The sequence below is a fragment of the Rhea pennata genome, chromosome 1 (genome assembly GCF_028389875.1).
Source record: "Rhea pennata isolate bPtePen1 chromosome 1, bPtePen1.pri, whole genome shotgun sequence".
NCBI classification, from domain to species: Eukaryota; Metazoa; Chordata; class Aves; order Rheiformes; family Rheidae; genus Rhea; species Rhea pennata.
Genome location: NC_084663.1, coordinates 153,991,046 through 154,002,523, shown reverse-complemented (window position 1 = coordinate 154,002,523; position 11,478 = coordinate 153,991,046). Strand labels below are relative to the sequence as shown.

General features: G+C 46.9%; 1 protein-coding gene across 5 annotated transcripts in view; it reads left to right on the top strand.

Annotated features, from left to right (window-relative positions):
* Window positions 1-6,518: 6,518 nt before the first annotated feature.
* NAXD (NAD(P)HX dehydratase) overlaps window positions 6,519-11,478 on the top strand; it is a 51,220-nt gene continuing 46,260 nt past the window's right edge. The window contains exons 1-3 of one of the 5 annotated variants that reach the window (XM_062601697.1): window positions 6,540-6,624; window positions 7,948-8,513; window positions 9,454-9,825. In XM_062601697.1, coding sequence (XP_062457681.1) covers window positions 7,967-8,513; window positions 9,454-9,825 — 919 coding nt within the window. In that variant the 5' untranslated portion in view covers window positions 6,540-6,624; window positions 7,948-7,966. Of the gene's footprint in view, window positions 6,625-6,720; window positions 6,780-7,170; window positions 7,194-7,947; window positions 8,514-9,453; window positions 10,300-11,478 lie in introns of those variants that run through there. The other 4 variants (XM_062601696.1, XM_062601698.1, XM_062601699.1 and 1 more) reach the window with 4 other exon arrangements.

The following is an 11,478-nucleotide window of genomic DNA, read 5'->3' as shown; positions in this document are numbered from 1 at the left end:
ACACAGTGAGAGGAAGCCTTCACAGCCACCTAGAAGGTGGTGCCTTAAAAGACTTTTTTACAGCAGGTAACTCACCAGCTGACAGTTGGGCTGCTGGCAGCTTACAGGCTATTAATTTGGTCCTCTGATGTGACTTACAGAAACTGCCCACCCGTGGTATATACAGTGTATTGTACGGTAATGCACTGTAAACCTTGAGAAGCATATGAGGCTTGGCTCCCAGCTGTGTGGTGCCTGCTCTACTGCAAGGTGTTCCCTTACATTCAATATAGCATGGGGATCCACTTTTCAAGAGAAAACACATTGTGGGGAATGAAGCAGGCACTGCAGTTAGCAATGAGGTATTCAGGAGAAAAGGAGGGAAGAGTGGGGGGTGCAAAGGTCTGGGGTTCTCTTTTAGGGAAGTGGGATGTATAATTAAAGAATGCAGTAAGAGCAATGTCTGGTTTTTGCCACACATACCTCCTCTTTCTCTGCCATCAGAGTCCTATCTGGATTTTGGTTTTGTGTGGTCTGTATGCACTTTACTGCCAGTAAAAGTAGCGAAGGCTTTTCTTGCATGGGAGAGCTAGATGAGGCCAGCTTGGCCAGCTTCTGCGCGTGGCAGGGGGACGCTGCTGCTGGCTGCACGTGGCATTGAGGTGCAGGGTGGTTGGCAAGGTAGGAGGGCTGCAGTCAGGCAGGCATTGAGGAAGAAGGAAGACTTCTGAGGTGGGAGTGCCAGCTAGAGGGACAGCAAAAGTTTCCTCCAACTGCACAGGCCTATAGAGACCTCTCCCCATAGCTCCATGAGAGTTTCATCCTATTTTCACCTGTCAGTGAGACCAGCTTTTGTGAAAGATGTTGGAAGACAGCAGCAGAGGGAGAGCACAGCAGGGTGGGTTGGTAAGGAGTGGTGGCCCTGGGGCAAAGGCTTCAAGTGTAGACAGGGGCTTACGGATAGTAGCCTGCCATCTCCTCCCTGGCCAAGGATCTCTTGACATATGATGTCTGGCAGCCATAGTTCTTGGGAACATTCTTTCAACACTTCCTCTGTCTATATTCCCCTGAAAAATCCTGCTCCTCCTAGTATTTATTGCTCCATACGATATATTCATTAACTACTCTTCATGAAACTATGTTACTAGAACACTCTTCATTGACATGAGTAAATGAAGATTTGATATGAGTAAATGAAGAGTTAACAAAAGTGTTAACAATAATAAAGGACAGAAGATGGAAATGGATTTTGCAAGGTTTGCTTATTTTCCTTACATGAGAGGATGGGTTTCTTTGCAGAATACCATCGGCCAAATGAAATAATTTAAAATTGCCATAGGTTATTTGGGGCTTGTCTGTCAGAAATATGTATCGTTTTAATTATCATGACAGAACTCCAGTAATACAATTCCCCTGCTAACTCTGTTTCTTGTTACGCCTACAGTTATCTTTGTATAAAGGTGCTTTATACTGGAATAGCTACTCCCATAAAGCAAGAATTGTCATTCTGGTGTGTCATCATTACAACGGCATAGTTGCATCCACTCTAGAACTCCTACTCTATTTTGCCTTTTATTTTCACATGACCTTCCCCTTCCCCAATGGGACTTGCTATACTAGTAAAACTTGCAGAGCTGGCCTTGGCATTAAGAAAATAAATTGTTGCTGCTTATACATTGATACAGCTGTGGTAATAACAGAAAGAAATCTCCTCCTCCTGTGGTAATAACAGAAAGAAATAATCTACATGCATATATGCTGACTTTCCAAGAGGCAATGCTATACACAAACTCAGGAACATGTGTTATATTTTAACACCTTTATATTGAAAAGCAAGTATATTAAGGACTACAGCGTATTTTCCGTAGATGAGACCTTGGGACTATGTAATATGAACAGCTCTCATAGGGAGAAAAGAGAGTTACAACATTTTCCTTTGGGCAACAAGATTATGGGGAACGCTAGAAGTAACTAGAGGCAAAGCATGGCATGCTGCAATCTGAGGTTGACTGCAAATACAAGGTGAGGCTGAATGCAAATGCAAAGTTATGGGGAAAGCAACCACAAAGTCTCCAGACACACCTGGAGACACAACTACTAAAGCTGATATGCAAGATCTGTGAGATGACTAGCAACACATTACAGAAAAAAAGGAAGGTAAGGTCCTGAAAAGGAACCTTTCAGTATTCAAATCCCTTTGTGGATGTTAACATATAGACATCTTCTAGAAGTCATGTTCAATATATCCATATGTGTTTCCAGGACTTTACACTTCTGCCCATCATTTTGAGTGTGTTTGGCTCTCTTAAATGAATATAAAGCTACATTTTGAGCAAGACGCTGGCTTCTTCTTTTGTGTATGTATATTGGTAAGACAATATCCAGGCAGAGACTCCAGACTCAACTATAATACAGCTGAAATAATAGTAAAACATCATGTAGATACTGACCATTAAAAAGCAGTACAAATGAGTAATATACTTTATAATAACAGTATTCCAAATTCTGTATGTTAGTAGACTTGGCAAATGGTATCTTCCACCATGAAAAGACAGCACAAGGCAGTTTTATAGCAAACTATGTCACCCTACAATATTTGCTTTCTTATAAACTCACTTCTCCCTATTGAAAAAAAAAAAGAGTATTTGTTTTAACTTTTTGGAGGTTGCTTAAGAAGTGTGTGAGTTTATGTATATTTCTGCACAATAGGCATCAGGAATTTGTCAGAAGATGTTGGGTGAACCCCCAAAAAAACCTTCACTTTTATTGCAGTACATATATCATTCTTATTGCCTGCTGTAAGAAGAGGACAAAATAGAAACATTCTCTTTATTGTTTCCTTGGTTTCTGCTTTCTTTTCATTAACACTGAAGAAAAAAAAAAACAAGAAACTTACCATCCTTTTAGGATAAAACAAAAATTATCCAGTGAAGCATAAACTCAACAAATGTTATTACACTAACTATATCTAAGATTGATAGTATCCATACCATCTTTATAAAAATATGAAGAATTAGAGAAGTTGTAAGAACTACATTACCATAAAATATTTAATCTGGTCTGGGTATACTTGTTCTGAACTACAGTTTCCCTTCTCTCATTCAGACCATGTGACATTCATGATTAGTAGAATAACACTGTAGGTAAGCCAAAGCATGTTGATCTTTTTGTTACTGCTTGTCATTAATTGCTTGCTGCTGTCCTCTCTGTTGAATACCATAATGCACAGAAGTGTAGTGACAGGAATAACTACTATAGCTTCGGGTTATCTTATTCTTTTTTTAGTTCCTCTACAGCCTATCAAAACATAAAAATTAACAGACTAAAATTTACATCATATAAAAACCCCTTTTCCCCTAATCTTAAGAAAGGCATAATATTTGGTACAGAACATGCTCTTTCCAGTTAGTTTAATGACAGTAATAATCTCTGCAGCACTGATCCCTTATTTTTTTTTTATCTTAACACCTATACTATTACAGCCCTCTCTATTACCACTCTCAATCCCAACTCCTACCCTTTATCTAGGTAAGTATCCAATGAAATTAAGACTGTCCACTTTTTCATCTATTTCATTGTGGAAAAGTGTTTCAACATTCCCATTCTAACAAAAAAAAAAAATTAAGACATACTTTATGGGCAGCTTCAATTAAGGCTAGTAATTACTTCTGATAGCTTACATTCCTTCACTCTACGTGAAGGTTTAATGTTGATCCAAGGTTTTAACCTTGGATATATTTTCTAACCTAAAATAGTGATTCCAGTACTGGTTGACAATTGTTTGGATGGAGAGAATGGAATCAAACCATGTTGTAGGCTCTGCTATCGCCACTTGCTGCCCTTACAGTGGCTTGGATAGCCATGACTGAACATCAGTTATTTACTGAAGGGTAATATCTCAAACTTTTGCACTTAATGGGGACAAAGTAATCAGAAGCAAAATCCAACATATTGTGAATAAAGATTTAATAGGAAGCTGCAGAAAAGAGCAAGAGTCCACTGTGGTCATTATTTTGGAGTCTTTGTTTACAGTCCATACCTCACCCTGCATATATATATATATATATATATACACACATACACACACATATATATGTATGTATGTATGTATACCTTCTGTTCCCAGCAAGCTGCTATTGCTGCTAGTCACTGCTATCAGCAACTGAATGCTGCCATCTACTAATACTACCTCAAACTTCCAGTCACTTCCCTACCTCAGTAAGAGTGGGATATTTTCAGGTAGGCCTTCCTTTGTGAGGAGGGCAGTTGCAATAGTTACACCACTAAAAAGGAGACTGTTGATGTGGCAGTGTAGCTAGAAAAGAGTTTAAATGCTGGAAATGAAGATGAGATCAGCTGGTAAGGAAGAGGGGGCAAGATTGAGGAAGAGGTCAGGGCCAGCCATGGAGAGCAAGCAATAAAGCACAAGGGATTTTGTTCAAAGCAAGAAAGGGAGCTCCACAGGAGTGCACCTTGCAGCTACTCTTTCTCTAATTCTTTGATAGGCATGTGAACTCTTGTCTCATACACCTTTATCTTCTGTAGGTCTATAAATGGCTCTACTGTTTGGTCTCATCCCCAGTTAAGTAACATTCCTGATGCTAGGCTCAGAGATGGCAGTTGTGGATTTATACTCAATGTGGTATGGACGTGGCAGTCAGTAAAATACAAAAATGAGATAACCTGAGTTAGATGCAAAGTGGCAGAACATTTACGGAGAGGAATGTGTTTTGCGCAAAGCTCTTACACTCATATTGGCTACTGTATAGTTGAAGTACAGTACAGTAGCAGTGAGGCTGGCTTAGTTGATGCCACAAGCTGTGCGTAACAGCCCTTCTGAAAAACTTCAGCATACAAAAAGGACATAAGTAACTTTAAGTTTTCTTCTATACAATAATTGAAAATGGGGTCCTGGAAAATTTAAGGATTCCACAAACTTCCCAGGGTGCTATAACATCAGAAGAAAATTTGCTTCCACTCTGCTACAAAAGAAACAAGAGGACCCAGTGAAAAATAACATTTTAATAACTGTATCTTTCTTCCTCCCTCTTTTGTTGGGCACAAAGAATATTTTTGGTGGAGCTAGAGATACCTGGTGAGATTAAAAAAACATTCACATTCTTCTTTTTCCCCTCTCTTCTAGACATTAAATAAGTGCTAGAGTTACAGAAAATCTACAGTCTTCAGCCTTCCAGCTGGAATCAAAAACATGACTGTAAGAAATGCAGTGTTTAGCAACCCAATAACTCATTTTCTTGGGCTAAAATTCCTGTAAAAGCTATATGTGATTAACAGTTGAATCTAGCTTTTGGGCTGCCACACAATCAGGACCAAATGGTAAAAAGCATTTCTTGCACTGCATGAACAAAAGACAAATTTCATTGGCCTGGTATTGCCTTTAAAATCATACCAGATATCAGGACCTATAAAAAGGGAGCTTTTCAACAAGCAAGTTAATATTTGACAGTAAACTCGCTAGGCATCCAAGCTGCTGCTTGGGTATGTGGGTTACTGTTCAATCTGGATTATTGAAAGCTCAGGTTGCCTGTCTTCAATTTTGCTGGCAGCATGGCTTTTTAAAGTGACACCACCAAAGCTGAAGGGCACAAATCAGTAGTGTTTGGGATGGGTCCAGAGAAATCTGGCAGGTCTGTCCAACAATGTCCTGTATTTAAAGAAAAACAGTAAAGGAAAATGTTGCCTTTTCATCCCCCATCAAAATATCAAAGGATTAAAACATTGACATTTTACCTCTATAATTAGACTAGAAGTTTTCAAGAGCTGAGAATAATAATCTTTGCTTGAGTTATCTATGAGTCTAGGGCAGAAATGAAAATAGTTTTGAGTGGTAATGTTACAGACTTCTTGTGCGCCCAATCTCATCAGTTTTTCTCGGGTAGCCTTGCACTTTATCGTGCCGATTAAGCAGGTGCTATAGGACTGGGGGGTGGGCACTAGCTGGTATTTCCACTGGCTCCGATGTGCTTGAGAATAAAAGAAAAAAGGAGGAGAGCACTGCTCTGAAGTAATGTACCTGAGAAAGAAACAGCAGCTCAGAAATGAAACACACTCATGAAAGAGGTGTGTGCTCAGAAAAGCCTGGTGGTGTGGAGAGCTTTTAAGATGCCGTGTGGGAGGAAGGGAGGAAATAAATAAATAGACAGATAGATAGATAAATGCAATTCCTATGAGTTCTTAACTGGTGTCGGTTAAGGACGGGGAAAGGCTCCCTCAAAACCGAGCACCCGGCAGGCCCGGCCTCCAGGCCGCACGGCCGCCCCGCGGCCCTGCTCTCCTTCCCTCCCTGCCCTTGCCCGGAGGGGCCGCGGCCCAGGCACCGCGGAGGGGGCGCCCGGAGCGGCGGCGGCGGCCCCGCGCCCGGTGGCGGCGGCGGCCGTTACCTCAGCGCGGCCCGCGCGCGCGCCCCGCGCGCCGCCATTGGCTGCCGCCGCCGCCGCCGCCGCCGCCGCCGCCGGGAGGCGCGGAGCCGGGGCCGGCCCGGCGCGGCCGCGCTGCGCTGCGCTGCGCTGCCCCGCCGCGGCGCCGAGCCGAGCCGAGCCGAGGCGGAAGTCGCGCCGATGCGGAGTGCGCGCCGCCTGGCTGGGCGCTGGGCGGGGGGTGGCCCGTGCCCCGCGCTGTGGCTAGGTAAGCGGCGAGCGCAGCGCGGTGCGCGGCGGCGGCGGGGCCCGGCTCGGCGCCTGCTGCCGGCGGCATGCGGGGACGGGGCGCTGTCACCGCCGGCGCCCTGCTGGCGCTCGCCGCGGCCGCGGCGCTGGCCTGGTGGCTGCGGGGGGACGAAGGTACTGACCCCTTCTCCCCCCCCCCCCCCCCCCCGCCGCCGCGGGTCCGCGGCACCGGCGAGGCGCGGAGGCGTCGGGGACAAAAGGGCCGCGGCGGGCGGGCGGGTTTGCGAAGCGGAACAGCGCCGGTGCGCGCACGCAGGAAGGAGCCGGGCGAGCAGGCCGCGGCGGCTGGCATCCGCGGCGGCGCGCGGAGACCCCGCGGCGGCGCTCACCTGCCCGTCGGAGGGGGCGGCGGACACGCACACGCGTGGGGGTGGGGAGGGGCCATGCACAGCAGGCGGAACGGCGGCAACTTCTCAAAATCACTCGGGGCGGGGGGAGGGGGGCTGTGTGCGCGCGCCGCAGCGCTGGGCCGCCCGGCCGCCACGCGTGTGCGTGCCCGCGCGCGTGGGCCCGGCCGCCTGCCCCGGCGTGAGTGACACGGCGGCCCGGGGGAAGGGGGAGAGGGCGGGCGCCGGGCGGGCGGCGCGGCGTGGCGTGCTAGGCAGGGCCGTGCGCCGCCGAGCTGCAGCGTGTGTGCGCCTGGGTGTGCGTGTGCATGCAGTGCGTGCGTGCGTGCGTGCAGGGGATCGCGCTCCACTGCGGCGGGGAGGGAGGCGCTGAGCGCGGTCTCCGCGGCCCGCCGGCGCTGCCGTCCTGCCGCTCCGCGAGCAGCCCGCGGCGGCGGAGCGGCCGCGCACGCCGGGGCCCCGCCGGCCTGAGCGGGGGCCGCGGCCCCGCGCCGGGAGCCGCTTTATTTATTTGTCTTTATTTCTTTTTTTATTTTTTTTTTAAAACCCCGAAGCGGAGGTGGCGGGGCGGGGGGGGAGGGCTGTGTGTGGTGTTTGGGGGGCGGCGGGGAGGGTTGTGTGTGTGTGTGCGCGCAGGTGCCCGCGTTGCAAAGCGGCTCCCGGAAAGTTTTGTCGGCGGGCGCGAGCGGCGGCGCCCCGCGCTCCGGGATGCGGCGCCCGCGGCCCCGCTGCCCGGCGGTGGCCGCTGCACCGCGGCTGCGGCGGCCGGCGCTGCTGTAGGCGCCCCCTGGGAGAGCCGAGAGCGGGCATTAAACCGCCCCCCCCCCCCCCGCTCCCTCCCTCCTTCCCTCCCTCCCTGCCGCTCCCCCGCCGCCCTCCCTCCTTCCCGCTCCGTCCCTCCTCCCCTCGCTCTCCCCGGTGCGCGGCCATTGCAGTGACCCCGGCCGGCCAAGGATGATCACGAACACGCGGGGCTTCCTCTGGTCGGACCTGGAGACGCGGGCGCTGCTGGAGATCTGGGGCGAGGCGGACGTGCAGTCGGCGCTGGACGGCAACTTTCGCAACAGCCATGTGTACCGGGACGTGGCCTGCCGCCTGGCCGAGCTGGGCTTCGAGCGCACCCCGGAGCAGTGCCGCATCCGCATCAAGGGCCTCAAGCGCCAGTACTACCAGGCCCGGGACGGGCTGAAGAAGAACGGGCACGCCCGCAAGATCTGCAAGTACTACGACGAGATGGACCGGATCCTCAGCTGCCGCGGGGGCCCCGACGGCGCCGCGGAGCCGCTGGCGGCGCCCGCCGACGGCGCGCCGCCCGCCGCGCCGCCCACGCCGGGCACGCCGCGCCGCAGCCGCGATGCCGACGCCGAGCTGGATGAGGACGCCGCGCTCGGCTCCCCCCGCGACAACTTCACCGAGGACTCGGGCGAGTGCTCCTCCTACGCCGAGCAGCCCATCAAGGTGGAGTGCCTGCCCTTCGCCATCCCCGTGCCGCCCGCCGACGGTGAGTAGCTCGCGGCGTCGCCCCCTCGGCGCGGCGGGGGCGGCAGCTGGCGTCCGTCGGTGGGAAACCCTGGCGCAGGGGTAGAGCCGGGGGCTGCCCGCCTAGGGGAGCCGGCGCCCTGCTCGCCGAGGGGTTTTGTTGTTGTTGTTTTTCTGCCCGCTTTCGGGTTACATGCAGTTTTGCCGGTCGGCACGCTGCTGATGGGAAAACCTGGAAAAATCTGCTTCGTGTTGTGGGTGGGCCACCAAGCTAGGGGACAGCGTTTATGCATTAATTGCTGGAGTCGTTTCAAAAACGCTGTTTCTAACTTCAGCATGCTTGCAGACACAAGTGCCTAGATAAAGCCTTGCTTGGTCTTCACCCTCAGTCCCATATGCGTTGTGGAGATGGGGGAGCAGTGTTACATGTTTGTTTTAAATCTAGACTAATACTGTGTTTTTAACCCAAACGTGAACCTGTCTTCAGAAGTTGACATCACTGAGGAATCAGCCAATTGGTTGACGTTTAACCAGCTGCCTTTTTACGCATAAAACCCATCAAAGAGTTGTTTACACTAATGTTCTTTTGAAATGCAAATCCAGAATGCCAACAGACTGAAACTCAATTTAGATTAATGTAATTACCTGCAATACACAAACGAGGCTATGCTATTTAATAGCCTTCACTTAAACCTTTTTAGAAGATCAAAGGGACTCCCATTGTTAAAGTTTAGTACTACAACAATTAAAAGAAGCCTCTGTGTTGTTTTTGTGTTACCTTTGTAACTTTGTTGAAGCTTGTGTCAGTACTGGCACTTGAAGTAAAAAATGTCTGAAATAATTGCGCTTCCCATTGAAAGAGAATAGCTTTGTGATGCATTAGGCCTGTATCTCATACGGAGATTTTTTGTTACTTTCTTCTTCACACTTCAGAAAAATAATTCTATCTCCTCTTGTTTTAGGCTTTAAAGAAATCAGTGCTCCGACTATTGCTCCACCTCTCAATCAGCCCAAAAGATCAAAAAAACGCCATGCAAATTTAACATTGGATAAAATGATGGAAAAGTTCCTGCAGCAGAGTGTGGATACAGAAGAGAAATTTTACAAATATGAAGAGCAGAGGCTCAAAATTGAGGATAAGCGTCGTGAAGCTGAGCATGCTCGAGAGCTCCAGATGTTACAAATGTTGGGACAGATGTTGGCAGGAATTTCTTCTACAGTATCACAGAGGTCACAATCTATACCAGCAAGTCCACCTCAGAGAGCAAACCATCGTTCATATGGGGATAACTTTAATTATAATGCTATGGCAGCAGCACTTTCTCCACCGATAGGTACTTCCTTCTATAGCATAAATAAAAGCTATTTTTTTAAAGTTCTATGTGAAAGCTCTGGTAGTAAGTAGCTTTTGAAAATAAAAGGTAGTTGGAATTATTTAATATTGTGGTGAAGGTGTCTGTCTGATGTAAAATGAAATTAAAATGTCATTCATACCATTGTACTGATTATTTAATATAGATCTATTAGTTACAACAAACCTTAATGAGTGAAGTAACACTTTTGAAAGTACCCTATAAACACTGGGGAGTTCTCTGCACATTCATGTCTGTAAACAGACGTTAGGAGAAGTTTTATATATAAAAGGCAAGTAGAACATTTGCTGAAAATGTGACCTGGAAACATTAGATATCTTGTAGCAGAAACTCTGCAGCTATTGAAGTTAACAGGCCTAACTCAGTATGTGAAGTTAAGGATGTGCATATGTTTTTTCAGGATTGGGAAAAGAGTGGAATTTTGCCTACACTGAAGTAAGTCACATGTTAAAAACAAGCTTCTTTAAAATAAATTTCTTTACATGAAAATTCTGAATCTCATCTTTTGATTATATATCATATTACTTTAGTAGGCATAGTGTAAGAGGAAATACTTGGATATATTTTTATTCTTTACCAGTTCATTTATAAATTCTTTATTTTTGGGTGGTCTGAATTTATTCTGGAGGGGGAAAAAACAAAACCCAAAGAGCTCTAGAATTGGTATTTATGCACAGACTTTTTCTTCTGTATATTATGTGTGGGCCTGAAGCTGATAATCAGATATTAGCGTTCCTTAACAGACTTCTCGGCTTCTCTGGTTCTGTGTTACTTATCTGTTTGTATATGAAGCTAGACTGAATGGGCAAGAGCTGAACTTGGGGTACTCTGTGAGCGCTGAAACCAGAGTCTACGCAAGGCTTGATGGTTATAGCCTGCCATGTTGAAATGAGACAAGTCTTATTCTGTTTTAATTCTGAATTTCATGTTGCATTAAAACCCTGCATGCAACGTTGAATAATATTCCTATGTATCAGACCGTAAAAGGCGCTCTCTGATTCCTGAAAGGATCTCAGGACTTTTTCAGTTCTACATTAAGTACTCTTGAGTTTCCCTTAAATTTGATAAGTAGAGTGAATTTTTAGGCTTGTAAAGGTTTAGATTAACTGACTGACTTGTGCATCTTCTTGTTTGGTTAGCCAGTCTGTAGTTCTTTGATGTCAAAAGACTTTGTACTAAAGTTTTGTGCTAAAGTTGGAAGAGTTTTATTATCTGTAAGGGCTTGCAACTAAGATTTACTTTCTCTTGCTGTATTTTGTCATACAGGTGCACAGTTACCACACTGTACAAAAATACATTATATATATTTAACTGTAGTAAGAAAAACTCAGGCTTCTAATCTGCTGACTGGTGAAGGATTAACAAAGAGTTTGTAATTAAGTGTAAAAAATGACACTTCTAGCAACACTTTTTTTGTTAAGGAATTAGGATATCAGTTGTTGATAGCTAAATATGCCTCAGTGTTTCTGTAGGTAAGTGGGGGTCTATTTAGAATTCTGTTCCGCATAATTCTCCATTTTCTTTCTGTTTTTTGTATGATCACTTTATATGTTCAAATGAACAAAATCCAGCAACAAAGAAACAGATGTCTTTCTTAAATGCAGTTGCACTTTA